Raw genomic sequence first — 16,445 nt, 5'->3', positions numbered from 1 at the left:
ACAGTAGTGTGATAGCCAGTAACCAAAAAGCAGAATAATTTCCACTTGCTCCAAAATTGTAATCCGATTACTAAATAATTTACGAACCAAATAATACTGTTCAGGCATAACAAATATTGCATCAACGATCAATGGGCAATCCAATATAATTCTGATATAGCAGTACCAATTATATAACTCTAAATAATCAATTAAATATATTAAATCTCCAAAACCTCAACACTCGGACATCACTAGTTGCTGTGCATTGCCAATACATATTTGTAATTACCTACATTATATAAGATATAATTCCTGCCTGCAAAATCTGCATGTTCATTGTTTTAATGCATTTAAAACGCGATCCATTCAATAGAAACGTATGGTTTTATAAATTTATAGCTCACTGTGCAAAGCTCATCCATCTAAACATATTCATAATAATTCATACTTATTCTGCACTACCAATAGTCTTTTTAATACTTTTAGGAACACTTAAGACATTGAACATTTAAAATTTTATCAATTAGGCTTATACCAATTTTATAAAAAGTTTATCCGCTTCCCCTTCAAAAAATTTCTAATTATGAAGGGGAAAAAATAAAGCGTTATTTCCACCACTACAGGTACTACCACAACTACTGGAGCATCTACCCTGTTATGTTGCATTCTTTAGTGATAAGCAGATTTTTTTACAGTTCAACGAGCTTACATCTCTAAATTATCTAATATATGCAAAGTTAAAGCAATTATCCCGTTAGTCTTGATCAACTTTCTTTCACCAACTAGGTAAGCTTTCTGGTTCCTGCTGCAAGTCATTGGCAACTACTTTGCTTAACCTTTAAGTTCCCGACATCGAAAACTGGGGTGCTTTCAATCGGACTTATGGCTCTCTTTTAATTCAATTTGTTTTAAAAGAACCGAATTAGGTTGTGGCAAAAATCAACCAAACAATATATGAGTGAAATTCGGTACCGCTTTTGACGGAGTTATTTCGAATTACAGAGGGATTTTTCCCCGTCATAGGTAGGACTAGATAAGATGAAAATAGAAATACAATAAATTATACACTGTGGAATATCAGCTATCGGTATTTTCGGGGTTCAAAATTGGTCGTTTTACTCCGTAGTGTCCAGGTAACTACTTTAATTTTGGATGTTGGGGACGTAAAACTCAAAGATACAGCTTTTTACCATGCATTAGATGCGTGCAGAAAGGATGTCAGTGAAATGTTCTAAATATGAAATTTTCGAAACGATTTGCATCCTTAATGTACAAAGGTAAACGCGTTATTGTTGGAGAACAAGCATCAGTTGAGAAATGGCCTGATATTCATGACTAAAAGGTTGATTAAGAAATAAGCGCCTGAGCGCTCATTTGGCTACCAACAGGGCAGCAACCGCATTGCGCCGTAAATACAAAAGATAGAACTATATTTTCTTCAACAATATTGTAGATAATAATAAAGTCTACCATTTCCCCTTGGACTACTTTTTCGAATTTTGTTTAGTTGAAGCGTTGCAGTCAAATGAGCATCTACTGAGCAAAAAACTGAAAATGAAGCCTGATCAAAACTGGTAACAGAGTCTTTTTTGTTTCTATTTTTCTTCGGGAAGGTTTTCGCATAAAAGCAAATAATAGCAATAAAAGCAGAATGCTCGCTGCCAATCGCATAGCAGCTTTTACATGCCCTCGTGTGCATTCGTCTGCGTTCGTGTATTTTCGTGGAAAAAAGTGACTCGCTACCGTCAGGTTCGCTAGTATCTGTAGAAAGTAGCATGTACGTGTTTGGATTTCTACTTCCACTTCTGTTCTGTGATAGATTAGATTTTGAGCAAGAAGCTCTATTAGGAACTATTCACCGATTTTCCATTAACTGCTTATTTACTACTTGCACGAATTAAAGAGTCACATAGGGTAGAAAGAGGCACTCCACTATTATCAAACTGGTTCATCTCTACGAGGCTGCTTACTTTATGTAGTTGGGCCGAAAAATATCGAAGTTTAGTTCGGTTTAAACTAAAATTTAAGTACTGTACAAAATTTTTGAAATAAATTTTTAATAATAACGCTGGTTTCTTCCGTTTTGTTTACCTAGTTATTGAAGGTTTGATGTTATTATTTTTTTCTTGCCCCCCCCCCCCCCCCTCCGCAATATTTTGAGACCAGGGCGTAAACTTTTTTTCAAATTTGTATAAGCCTTATAAGTACAAATAATTATTCGTTTGCCGTTCGTTACAAATCTTGGTAATATGAAGCCTCGAAATGTGGTTCATATTTAGCATAATACACTGATTAAAATCATTCAGCTATATACAAATCAGTTCTTTTGAAAGGTTAAATGGACGTCGCATAAATACCTATCGAAGGTAAAATATGAACATCCGCATAACATTTGCAGCAATTAATGAGCAGAAAATTGATTGGAATATTTTGCCTATGTGGCAGTGCATGCAAAAATCTAAAATAACCCAAACTTGATTGCGAAAATCGAACTAAGTTTCGCATAGGACAATAGTAGCTGGTAGGTATCATAGTAGTAATCCAATACCGAGCTAGTCAGTACTCTTTAGCATCAGAACTCCTTTCACTGGCGTTTTGATAGAAAACAACGACATCCTGCGTGCGGTTTGAGATCGAACGATCATTTGCTATCAAAAATTACGATTATGTCAGGCGGATGCTGTTCACTATCGAATTTGAGAGTGCCCTCGTCCAGCCTTAGATCATGGGTAATTAGATTTGAATTTGGCCAAATTTGTTTCAAATTAAACTGGAAATTGGGCATAAATTTGGATAAATTTAGATTGGAAGTTTCACTTGGAATTGGACATGGTAAAGCATAGCCAAACAAAGGCTAGGTGCTACATTCCGTTATCGAAACTTGACCTTCTGTTTTTATACGATAGACTTCGCAGCCAGCTGTTAGAATGCGGGACAATTGCAGGGCCAATTGCTACAATCCTATTGACTCTAACAGCCTCTCCCAGACGAGATTCGAACATAAGACGATTATTGGACATGGTAACGGACTTAAAGAGAATTTAAAATTTTTATTTCAAGGTGGACTTAAAATTTTACTTAAAATTGGAACCAATTTTACTTGGAGCTGGACTTGAAGTTGGATTTGAAATTAAGCTCGAAATTGAACTTAAAATTGGAATTGAAATTGGACGTATTAAAGTTGATTTCAATTGGACTTGAGATTAGACTTGGAATTACATTTTCAATTAGACTTGAAAATGGAAATCAAATTGTATATTTGAAATTGAGTTTAAATGAAATTATACTTCAAATTGGGTTTAATATGGGACATACACTTGGACTTCAAATTTAACGTGACATTGGATGTTATATTGCTTGAGCTTAGATATGGACACGAAATTAGACACGAATTTTTACTTGAAATCACAATAGACATTCTTCTTCTTACTCTCTCACATGTTTTACCTTTTTTCTATTTCTGGTTTTCTTTTCCGACTCCCGTTTTTCCACTTTTTCTTGGTTTTTGTTTTACTGTTTTTCTTTTTCCTTCTATTTTTCTTTTTTTCCGTTTTTCTGTCTTTCATTCCCGCGTTCTCAGTTTCACTGAGAAACAGTTCAATTTTTTTTTATTTGCAGTCCAGTTTTTTCTCCTCTTTTTCACTCATTTTGTGTTGAAATTTTTCCTCGCGTTTTTCGTCTTTTCTGTTTTTTGTCTTTTCCTTCTCTTCGTTTAGTCCCACTTTTTCTTTTCTTACTTACTTACTTACTCACTTAGTTACTTACTTACTTCAGCAGCCGACAGCCGGGGTGGCTCTTGCCGTATCAAGAATTCCTCTCCATTGTACTCGGTACTGGGCTACTCGTCGCCAATTCGTTGCACGTCTCGATACACGCAAGTCGCTGTCAACCTGGTCAAACCATTTAGTACGTTGGACCCCTCTATTCCTGGTGCCGGTGCGGTTATTAAAGAGAACGGGTTTCACTGCACAGTCGTCCGGCATGGACAGTCCACCGCAGGCTCTCAACTTTCGCCAGGTGTACAACAGTAATCTCTCCAAGTAGTACCTGCAACTCGTGATTCATACGTCTCCGCCACTCTCCGCTTTTCGTGTGTACTCCGCCAAAAATAGTCCGCAACACCTTTCGTTCAAACACGGCTAGTGCACGTATGTCTTCCGCAAGCAAAGTTACTGTCTCAAGTCCGTAGAGGACTACCGGTCTGATTAGCCTTTTGTACATCGTCAGCTTTGTGCGGCGGCGTATGCTCCCAGATCGAAGTGTCTTGCGAAAGGAAAAGTAGGCTGGAGCGAGTTTTTTTCTTTACAGTCATATTTATTCTGTTTTTGGCCCTCGTTTTTTCCTTTGTTCTCCAGTTCTTCTTTTTATCTCACGTTTTTCCGTTTTATTCTCTCCCATTTACCTTTTTGTTCATTTTCCTGCTATTCTTTTCTCTTTTTTGTCGTAATTTTGCCATGCCATTGGTCCCACCTCTTTTCCTTTTTTTTCATTCCCTTTTTCAATTTTCTCTCGAGCTAGTCTTCTTTTCCCTTTTTATTTGACTGAAGTTTTTGGAGCGTCTTAGTAGAATACAAAACCTAAAAATAAAAAATAAGAAAACTTATCCAATTTAATTCTACTATGTGTATTTTATTCACGACAGATACGTATTTCGCCTGCGACTTGCAGGCTTCCTCAGTGTCTGTTTTCGAACTTTTTATTTTCCTTTTTATTTCACTTGTTTTCTGTTCCGGTTCCCCCCTGTTTTTTCCCGTTTTCCCAACTTTTCTGTCTCGTCTTCCCTCTATTTGTCTCGTTTTCCCTCCTTTGCTGTTTGGTTTTCCTTATTTCTGCCTGTTGTTTCCTCTTTCTTCTTCTTTCCTGTCTCGATTTTCGCACTTTACCGTTGTGATTTTCCTCTTGGTTCCGTTTTTCGTGTATTTTGTCTTTCGTTTTTCCTCATTTTTCAGGCCGTTCTTCTTCTTTACCAGTCTCGCTTTTTGTTTTCTGTCCCTGTGGAGAGAGAATCTGTTCTTCTCCCAATGAGGTATGTGGTTGTTGGATGGCCAATCGTCCACGATCAACCTGCTTCCTGCTTTCCTGCTCCCGTATTTTCTATTTTTCTAACTCGTTTTCTGTTTTTTTGTTCCGTTTTCTCTTATTTACTGTCCAGTTTGTTATCGATTTTTACATTCTTTCCTCGTTTTCTTAATCGGTTTTTTCTTCTTCTCTCTCTCTATTCTTCTTTTTTTTCGTTCTCCCTCTTTTTTGGTTCGTTTTCCGTTTTATTCTCCCATTTTCTTGTTTTCCATTTTTCCGTCGCATTCTGTCAAATTTTTTTTTTTCGTTTTTCTTTTCTTCATGCCTGTGTTCTTGTTTTCCTCTGTCTCGTTTTCCTTCTTTTTATAGACCATTTGTCCAGTTTTTGTCACATTTTTTCTGCTGTACTCCTTGCCGTTTTTTTCTCCAGGACCACCAGGTGACGAATTACCTTCCATCAGGAAAACTGAGTTTTTCGGCCATATCTCAGGAACAGCAAAAAACGTTATCATTCAAAGGTTAGAAATTGACAGACAAGAAATAAAATCAGTCCTGAACGTTTCGTACATATAAACAAAGTTATATCCGTTCGAATTATTGTATTTTAAAAAATGCTTCGTGCATTATACGAACATACGGAAGCGCTTAGGATAAAAATAAAATAAACCGACACCTATCGGAAAATAGCGAAAACTCTTTTTTGACTGAAAATAGCTAATAGGTCGGGAATCGATGTTGAGCTCGTTTGCCATATTTACGTAGAAATAGTCGACTACACAGCTAACCACAGAACCAAAACAACGGCACATTAAGCAGGGCATAAATGCACAAGTATTTTTTGTCTTGCCCACAATTTTCGTAGACCGATCACGTCGATAACGAAACCGGACAACAACCGTACATCAACAGGACACTACAGGAACCGTTGCTTTTCAAGAGATGGCGCTTTTCTAGTGGTAGTAAAATCAAAATTTCTCACTTATCTATTTTTACCTAGCAGAAAAACAATCACTAATCACATTTTATTTGCAATTACTCTGTCATACTTAATTTTCATGACTTCTGTTTTTTGATAAAAAGCAAACTGTTCTTATACCTCTCCATGGCATCTTACTACCACTCGTCCGTGAGCCCGGAAAAGTGATTTGATATCGTACGAGAGTCGGGAGCTGAATATGTTTGCGACATTTCAATACGAAAAAATTAAATTTCGTAACATAAACGCAATAAATAAAAACAATGTTTACCAATTATTTATTGGTTCAGGTGTCAAGCGTTATATTGCGATAAACACAAAAGAAATTGAGATGCACGAGAGAGTAATGTTGCTGCGTAAATTTATTTTCAAGTAAATATATGCGTAAAGCACTCAAGTACTAATCGAGAAATTCTGGGTTAGAGTCCCAGTGCCACGAACTAAAGCCAATATATTTTTAGCCGCAAATCGAAAACTTGCCCAGTATTCAGTCTAACATTTTTCGCACCAAACGCTCCTCTGCTTCACTCAAAAAAGAGTTTACGTTTGACCGCGAAAAAGTCAGTACCAGTAAAAACAAAAAAAGTAAATTTATTGTCGCGCAAAATTGAGCTGTTTCCAATAACTACAATATGCGTTACAAAGTAACGACATCTGTTGTATTCAACAGGGAAACATTGATAGTATCAAGCATACTCTCACGCTTGGCGCATGATGAGACACTAGCGCCAACTTCTGTTCTCTATTATCAGAAACTAGAGGCGGTGTCCTATTGCGTTCTTATGCAAAATGTGCTACGAATATGTTCTCGTACCAAATACGAAACATGCGTAATAACAACTCAACCTGTGTGGTAGAAAATAAACCTACGAGTCTTTTTAAATGGTATGATTTTTTTATGAAATGCAAATATAGTTTTACGAATATTTTTACTAAAAAAATACTAAATTATGTTCTCAGTATCAAAAGTACAACGGATTTAAGGTTTAAAAATTAGAAACGAGCCTCCATGTTTAAATGCCTCTGCACACTAGTGTGATCAATTTTTGAATTAGTACTTAGTTGAGGATCTCTTCCGCAGAGTTACATTTGTTTGTCGGTGTCTCAGTCTAAAGTCTCAGTGCCGTACATTCTACTCACGATAGCATTATTTCATTGCTCGTTAACCATTATGACATCAACAATAAATTCGTACGAACAACTCAACGTACCATTTTAACGTAATGAATGTACCTACGTACAATGTACAGAAATATGTTCTTTCAAACATAACGGCAGTGCGTATAACAACTTTTCTTTAGCTATTCAAGCGTGCTACGCTTGTGCCGATAGAAGGGAAGCATTTATCGTACATCATTGGCCAGACGATAGCTTTGACCATTTAGGACCTTTCCCATGAGCATATGGATCCGATGAAATGGCCGCCCAGCATCGACTGACTGCAAAGTCCGTTGCGTATATCAAATCCAGGTCCTGCCGAAAGCTCCTTCTCGCCAGAATGATCACTTCAAAGCTACCCAAAAATAACTCACCATGCCGCAGGGTCAAGCCAATGAATTTTGTTTTATTCCTTTGTTCCATACCTACAGCTCTTGGCTCTGTGGTGAGCAAAGTACAAAAAAACCCTCCGGGAAAAATGCCAGCCAATAAATAAAACTGGCGAAGAACAGAGGGAAAAGAATTTTCTTCCGCAGCTGCTCAAGAGCAGTGAGATTTAGGAGGATCCGCGGAAAGCTTAGCTAACAGCAGATGAATTTTTCATTAAAATTTTTATATGCGATTGTTTGCCTTGCTTTGCCAGATGGAGTTGCGATGTTTCGTGCGGTCGATTTAAATTGTTGCTTGAGGAGCTGTCGCTTCCGCCCGGTACTTACCCGGTAGGCGTTCCTTCTGTGTGACGCTTCTGTTTTCGATTCTTCAGGACTTGTTCCTCTCAACAAACGGCATATACATACATATTTTTGATAATGGAGATTCGCCTTAACGCTTGAGTTATACGGATCAGTGGCACGTGATATCACTGGTGTTTTGGTGGCTAAAAATTGGCCCCCGGTCGTGAGAATCGACACAGCCTAAATAATACCGGTGATGAAAAATGGGGATTCTTCTTTTATTACCGTTGCACACTTGGAAAATTTTAGAATTTATAACAAACCGTAAATCACACCGGTACGCGCTTCAGTTTGCAAATTAAACACACAAAGATCTCGCAAAAGCATTGCTCCTTTTTTACGGCCAAATGCTTCGTATATCGATTATTTATTTTAGCAGACGACACCAGTAAATGTGAAAAACAAACACCACCGGAGTTGCGAATTTAATAAATGCGTCCCGTTTATCGCGTGCACCGATACCAAAAACATTGGATATTGACATATGTGCTTCGTAATGAATTTGTACTTTGGCAAGACCTACTTTCTCGTCCGCTTTGTGTTATTGTTTACTCGCTGGGCGAATTGAATAAACTCAAAGTGCTAATTAGTTTGCGAGTGGATGCGGTTTTTATCGCTTTCCAGTGTTTGAGCAACGTACTTTGGAGCTTGATGCTCATGGAAAAGCATCAAATACGTGTATGTACTTTACTGCACGTTGTTTCAGTGCGGGATTACATAATGAGCAAAATTATTCACAATATCATTTTGGAATTTCATAATGATAATAATAATAAGAAAACAACCGGTAACCATTGCAGCGCGACTACGAGATCCTTTTGTAACAGAGCACAGAGCCTACGTGTGCAATCAACTGTGCTGTACTTTTTTGACAAAAAAAAAGTAATTGAAAGGTTGAAAGCGCAAGTCTAATTTAATGTCCTATTCATCAAACGCACACATTGCTCAACAGATTGCCGACTTCCCTGGAGGCAACGAACAAAAGCTGCAGCGAAGCGCAGCCTTCGTCATGACTGCCACCAACGCGGAAAACCTCAACCAGCACACAATGCCGAAATTTTTCGCGTTATTTCAGCTACGAACTATCACGTCAAGCGTACCATTTGCTGCCTCCATTCGCTCATCCACTAGCTAACAATCCTCACTCATCGGGCTGGAAAATTGTCTAATTGTGGGTGATGACCGTAAAATGGATAATGAGTTTCACTGGGAGCCCTGAGAACTGTGTCATGGCCCATGTTCAAAATCACACCGCGATCATCCCCCAGCGAGTTTCAGAAGGTAAAAGAAAAAGACTGTCCTCGGCGAATGAAAAGATGTCGCGTGGAAAAATTGTCGTTCCAACTCGGAAGATACCTCTGTCTCTGAATAATTCATGCTCCCAGGGCGAAAGCGTAAAACGCATGGTGGGTGGCCCGCTTCCATTGATAAACTGAATCAAATTAAGTTCTTCTCGGACGCTTCCCTCAATGTGTATTTACAGAGAAAGAGGATTTTCATTAGGAGCTTACGCGCGGGTTTGTGCCATTAGGTTAATGCTAGGACGAAGACGAATCTGATTAGAACGGTTCCTGCAGAAGACCGAGATATTGTCCAAACGTTCGGCGTTCGAAATGAAAAGAGCAGTTTGGAAAACGAATCGTTCCTTTTCCGTCTTCGCCAGCATGAAGCTCGAGTCTTCTTTTTTCTTTCCAATTGATGGATTATTGAATCAGGATATCGCATTAGTGAAACTCGACGGAAACGGTCTAATCAATTAGTCAGTACGAATCTCGTCTTTTTCAGTTTGTTAAGATATAGGACCCAATAAGGCTAGGCAATGACAGGGGCATTTTTCTAACCCGTCAGTTTTCCAGCTGTTCAAGCTGACAAAGAGCTGGTGCCGCCGAAAAAGATATTGTCTCAGTTAAGAAGGTATGTGTTACTGTACTCCACCTGAAGAGTGAAACGTTCAACCGAAGCACGGCACCGGACGGATAGGACCGTGAGGATTAGCTTCTTCTTTTCACGGACCTTTCTTCATTTAGGCGAAAGGTGAATCACCTAGCTGTCATTTTATTCATTAATGATACTGTGTGATCTATGTTAATTGCGGATTATTTGTCTTTCTTAATAGGAAAAACGAAATCCTTTCAACACACTACACTTCGCATGCCGCATTGTGCAGTGGTTTTATTTTTAGGTTCATACGATAGTCAGTCACATCTCGCTTGGGAGATTGTGGCTTACATCTCAAGTCTGCTTAGCTTCCGGGTTTGTCTATCTTTTCCGCCAAGCTGTTAAATTCCCTACCGTCCAACTTTCACGCCGCAACAATGAACGGTTACTTCGCTGGCGCATACATAAATTCGGCTCGTTCCGAGATGGCAGCTGCATTTCAAGGCTCAAGTGATTTATTACATGCTTAACCAGAATTGAATTTTCGAAATGTAGACTAGTATGCAAATGCAGTTAGTTCGGAATTGAGCGTCGGTCACGTTCAAGTATTTAGACACTATGGAACACGAGCACTTTTTTTTCTAGGTTTAAAACTCACTGTCCCTGAGAGGTGATGTGGTGAAATAAATACTGCACGGAACTCTCGAAAAAATTATTTGAAATGGGATTGGGTTAACTTTTTCGAAATGTCAACTTTTCTGAGTAGTCCTAAAAGTCATTGAAAAACAATAGATATAATACAGTACAGTAAACAATAAATCTGAAATAGTCTGCTGTATTAGTTTGTTATTGTTCTTTCGGAATCTATGTTTTGATAATGTTCCCGCCCATTTTCTGTCGCTTCCTGTTGCTTTTTTTGCATTTAAATTCAATCTGAGTTTGCTCTTTTTCAGCATGCTATCAAAAATCCTGTATTACCCATTTGCTCGTATCAAACTGTCGTTGCAAGTGTCTGGTAGAATAGTTTAGTTTACTCTCTACTATGGTGCGACTCTGTATGAAACTGTGGAAAGGCGACTGTGAAGAAATAAAACATAGAAGAAACATAGGAGGAAAACGAACGTTTGTAAATGAAAGTTTTGACAACCAATTAAGTCAAAAGCTCATAAAAGTTTAGGAAAAAAAAAATTTTTTTATATCGTTGCATGAAAACTGGTATTTGTTTCAAAGTTATCGTACAGGTTTGGGCCGTACAGTCTTTTTCATAAAAAAAGATAAAAAAAGTTGTCCAATGCTGCCTCCTTGTGGGTCTGGCCTGGATTTTATATAAACTATAACAGGCTAATGGAAGCCTTGGAGGTTGACTAGCAAACTAGCAAAAGTCTTGCAAACAAGTAGTTACATGTCCAAATCGTGACTGAGGATAGCTATTAGATTCAATAAGATCGCATTACCAGCCTCCCAATGATGCTGTTCTAAAAATGGCAAAACAACTGAAAAGAATAGCAATTCTACCGAATATCGTGGAGTCCGTCGGATCAAACTGCGGGAATGGTCGAAGGAACAACTACCGGCAGACTGATTGGAAGAATTTAATCTACAGAAATGATCTTCGGCCCATTGCACCAATCATCAAGGTATTGCTCCACAACTCAACTTACAATATTTTCTTCTGTATCTCGTTCCATATACTGTAGGAATCCTTTATTGGTAAATACTAATATGGTTTTCGAGAGTAACGTAAGACAACTGACCAAATGTTCACCTTTCGAAGAATCCTTGACAAATTTTGATATTTCAGCTTGCAGACCCACCGTCAGTTTATAGACTTCAAGGCAGTGTACGGCAACACAAGTACCTTCAGTAGGAACGGTGCGGAGTCTATCATCGACGTGACTTTCGGCAGTCCTGGTCTGATAGGATACTGGAGGGTAGACAATGGCTACACTCACAGTGACCATCAGGCGGTCCGCTATGGTGTCGGTCAGATAACGAGGCGGCAGGCGGCGAGTAGAGCTGACACGCCAACCACCCGTGGATGGAAGACATCATACTTCGATTCTGAAGTATTTGTGGAAGCGATCCGAAGAGAGTGCGGTGATCGCGGTATGCCCGATCCGAACGCTGATCATTTGGTTGAGGTACTGTCGCGATCGTGTGACGCTACCATGCCTAGGAAAGGTCGACCTAGGTATGGCAGGTCACCGGCTTACTGGTGGACAGATGAAATTGCGGAACTCCGCGAAGCGTGCTTTCATGAGACGAGAATTATGCAAAGAGCTCGTTCGGACGAAGGTAGGGCTGAATGTCGAGTAGCACTTGTTGCTGCACGCGCAGCACTTAAGAGTGGGATAAAAGCTAGTAAACGAGCCTGCTTTGAAAGGTTATGTGCTAGTGCGAATGCGAACCCGTGGGGTGATGCCTACAGGGTCGTATTGGCAAAGATCAAGGGCGTGATGGCGCCCGCAGAGCGATTGCCAGAGATGCTGGAGCGAATCATCGAGGGCCTCTTTCCGCGCCACGAGCCAGGGCCCTGGCCTCAAGCCGCTGAGTCGTCCCACGGCCGACGTTCCAGTATCTCAAACCATAGCGTAGGATGGTCTACCTCCATGCCGAACATCCAAAGTAACGCGGGCGACGGCGGCTTAGAGGTTGGGGAGGAAGCGACGGTAACGAATGAGGAACTCATTGAGATCGCTAAGTCCCTAAAGGTGAGCAAGGCACCGAGACCAGACGGAATCCCAAATTCGGCCATTAAAGCGGCTATTTTGGAGACTCCCGAATTATTCGGAGCAGTAATGAGTAGATGCCTGGAAGATGGCCACTTCCCGGGCAGATGGAAGCGACAGAACCTGGTCCTATTGCCGAATCCGGAAAAACCTCCGGGTGTCCCCTCCTCATATTGACCGATCTGTCTGCTCGATACTGCCGGCAAGGTGCTGGAGAGGGTTGTCCTTAACAGACTCGTACAGTACACGGAGGTACAAACGGTCTGTCAAGGAACCAATTCGGCTTCCGTAAAGGCAAATCTACGGTGGATGCCATCTTGTCTGTCACCAAGACAGCCGAGGTGGCAATCCAGCGTAAGAGGACGGGTATCGGCTATTGCGCAGTTTTCACGCTCGACGTGAGAAATGCGTTTAATAGCTCTAGCTGGGACTCCATAGCTAACTCGCTTCGGAACGTCCAAGTGCCGGTGTCTCTGGAAAATTATTTCCAGAATCGGGTGCTATGCTACAACACGGAGGAGGGTCAGAAGTGCGTACCAATCACCGCAGGGGTTCCGCAAGGTTCCATACTGGGCCCGGTGTTGTGGAACGTCATGTATGACGAGGTGTTGTAGCTAAAGTTCCCGGTAGGGGTGGTGACTGTCGGCTTTGCGGACGATATCACCTTGGAAGTCTACGCTGAATCTATCAGAGAGCTTGAGTTGATGGCTGCCCACTCTATAAGCATTGTCGAAGATTGGATGCGCTCCAGGAAACTGGAGCTAGTGCATCATAAAACGGAGGTTATCGTGGTGAACAAACGCAAGTCGGTGCAGCAAGCAAATATCAGCGTCGGGGACTGCACAGGTGCATCAGAGGTGGAGTGACGTGCACGACGGAACAAACCAAGCTTGGGCAGAAACACTGCGAGGACGGCCGTGAGACGATGGTTATCATGTTGATCGCCATCTTTGGGTCGGTTTCCGTCTCGACAGGTCAAGTGGAGTGGCGAGCACGACGGAGCATTGCTGAGCTAAATTACAAAACCCTGCAAGGGTGGCCGTGAGGAGATGGAAGTCATGACGGTCGCTATCTCCGGATCGGTTCACGTCGCGTCAGGTGCAGCGAAAGTGGGCGTTCAAGGTACATGGAGTAGCACTAAGGATGGTAGAACCTTACGAGGGTGACTGTGAAGAAATGGCCGTTATGACGGTCGCCATCTCCGGATCGGTGCACGTCTCGACAGATGTACGGAGCAGTGTACAGACACAGCCTACCTCCGAAGTAATACTTAACGGTAGTTCCGGAGGGTTAAGATCAGACGCCCGTGAGGTAAACGCGATGTAAACATACATCGCTAGTGTACCTGGCGTTGAGGGTTTTCTCACGAAAAAAAAACACACACACATTTCCTTGCATTCGTAGAGTTTACTGTTTTATACGGTTGGGGTGTAAATAGATTACACCGATGCTCAGATAACGATCGGCCACTAGGACTTTTACCCATAGCTGCTCGAGTGTTTTGTAAATCAGGTCGGCGAAGCAACTATTAAAGATCATGATCCACACACCACCGTCATTGGTCGAAAGTCCAAAATCTACTAAAGACGAAAAAATTGGCAGCGTTATCAGTTGATTTGCAGCAACCAGAGCGAAAGCAGTCAGGCAACTACGGTCGATGCATTGTTCGTACTCGCAGCCGCACTCCTGAGCGAAGAAGTTAGACATCATGAGGCCGTTCATGTTCGCCGGATATAGCCGAACCGGCATTTACAACACCCTCTATCTTCTGCAGAAAGATAAGCACGTCGAACGGAAGCCAGATTTCGGTCGCCTGACGGTGCTGCGTGATCGTAAAAAACAACAGAAGCTGAAGAGGAAGACCGAGAGCAGTATGACCTCATCGTTGCGCACTTTAGGTCGGAATATCGGAGCAACTGGCTAAAATTGACACTTTTATGCGGAAGCGTCGATCGAGTTCGGCAGAGTCTGAGCAGTAAGCAATTGTTCTGCAAGGTGTTGCTGCAAAACATCACTCCGGCAAAGCGCGATGTGGGTCAATGACGAGACCTATTTGACGCTGGACCGGCACCGATTGGCAGGGGACCGGGTACTTTACGCCCCTCACCGAGGAGGTGGGAGCGATAACGTCAAATATATCTCCCACATTAAGTTCCCGAAGAAGGTTCTTCTGTGGCAGACAATCAGCTGGAAGGAAGTGTCCAAGTCTCTGGTCGTTTCTTCTATTTCAGTGTTTCTCTGTTTCTTTCTTCTTTTAATTTGCTTTGAAATTATTCGTAACGAAGTAGGTGCACATAATTCATTTTTGCATTTTTGCTCCGTTATCCGGAGATACTTGCAACGCTTTTGAACTTTGACTTACTGTAGGTATGTACAGTAACCCTAGGTAATAATTTTAGTTACACTCTTATGATGGCATTTAAGAGCAAAATTGGTCATGAAAACCGCCATAAGAGTATAATAAAACTCACATTGTTGCTTGGGATGTAATGTATTGGTCCAAGAATAACGACCCAGACACAATGCGTACTGATTTTACTACGTTGCGGTAGTTTGACAGTTTTTCCATGGGTTTTCTGTCAAATTTCCGCAACGTAGTAAAATCCGTATGCATTATGTCTGGACCTTAAGTATCCGAAACGTCTTCAGTGGTTAGTACTTTTGAATTATAATTACATTTGGTACTATTTATAAATCTGATTGTTTTTGTGTTTGATATATCCCTGGATGACGGTACTGAACTCATACTCTCAGACGTCATGAAATTTTTTGAAACTAAATGTCGGAGGTCGGTAAACACTATTGTTTTTGAATTGCGATTTAACATCCGTGTGCATTATAACTTATTTTCAATCCCTGGGTTTGTTACATACGTGCTGCTGGTCCAAAAAGAAACCAACTTTGGCTGAAGGCAATATTCTCCATCATCAACAGGTTTTCGATCCACGCTGTGGATTGAAAGCTGACGGGCAAAAAAGAGCCAAAATTGGCATCATTAAATTTTATCACCTAAGAAGATACCTTCCAAATATTCGACGTGACAAAAGTTAAGACACTAAAGCCGTATGTCCTTCGTTTCGGATACGTCGTTGATGTTAAAACTGAACCTGTTCTTCATTAGCCCATTAGGAAAATTAAATATGCAAAAATTAAGTTAAACTAGTTCTGTTGATGATTTTGCTACTCACGATGCAATAAAATTGTTTATATAAAGCAATTGGGTTGGATTGAGGGACAAAACAGCCAAATTTTTGTGGACGAAAATTTTAGCAATTATACGGAATTGTGGCAATTAAAGAAGAAATCGTAAAGCCCTCGTCCAACAGATGGTCACACAGTTTTTACTCGGTCTAATAATCAGGATCGAATGCTAAAGACGACGCGATATGATAACTGTACTGTACTGTAGGTGGCGAAGGGCAGGAATTTATTTTGTTGTTATTCAGAATACCACATATTTACAACTTTTCTAAAAGCTTTTGAATCATTAAGATAGACGCGAAGAAAGGGACTCTGGAGTTTTGTTCGCAGACAGAAGCAGTTCAAAATTATCATAATAACTGGAAATATGCATTTTAATGTTTTCTTACGTATATATCAAAGGACTGTAAAAAAAATGTTTGCTGAAGCATGAGATATTACGCTACCTCCGGGAAAATGGCTTTCCTGTAAACTATCTGTTATTTGATCGTCTTAGTAGAATACCTGAAAAGATAAGAAAAAAAACAGAAAAGTATTAGTCCGGAGGAAGATCTCACGTTGAATTCAAAATACGTATCTACATGAGATAATAAAATGGTAGTAAAAAGTAATATAAACTTTTTTTTTTGTTTTCTTTCTAATTTCAAGATTATTCAATGGGTTTTGCAAGAAAACTGGATGTGATGTACATTTGTTATTTATTTTTTCTGAATTCAGTAGACAAAAAGGTATAAGAATCAGTTGAAAAAACCTTGCAGTTTTTTGACG

At 40.4% G+C, this 16,445-nt stretch overlaps 1 protein-coding gene across 1 annotated transcript in view; it reads left to right on the top strand.

The window, feature by feature from the left end:
• The window catches only part of LOC128745647 (uncharacterized), a 94,951-nt gene extending 80,551 nt beyond the window's left edge, over positions 1-14,400 (top strand). The window contains exon 2 of the mRNA XM_053842723.1: positions 14,251-14,400. Coding sequence (XP_053698698.1) covers positions 14,251-14,400 — 150 coding nt within the window. The remainder of the gene's footprint in view (positions 1-14,250) is intronic.
• Positions 14,401-16,445: the final 2,045 nt, after the last annotated feature.

Source organism: Sabethes cyaneus, chromosome 1, assembly GCF_943734655.1.
Source record: "Sabethes cyaneus chromosome 1, idSabCyanKW18_F2, whole genome shotgun sequence".
Lineage (NCBI taxonomy): Eukaryota > Metazoa > Arthropoda > Insecta > Diptera > Culicidae > Sabethes > Sabethes cyaneus.
The sequence above is the reverse complement of the archived record's forward strand: the minus strand, read 5'-3'. Positions and strand labels throughout refer to the sequence as shown.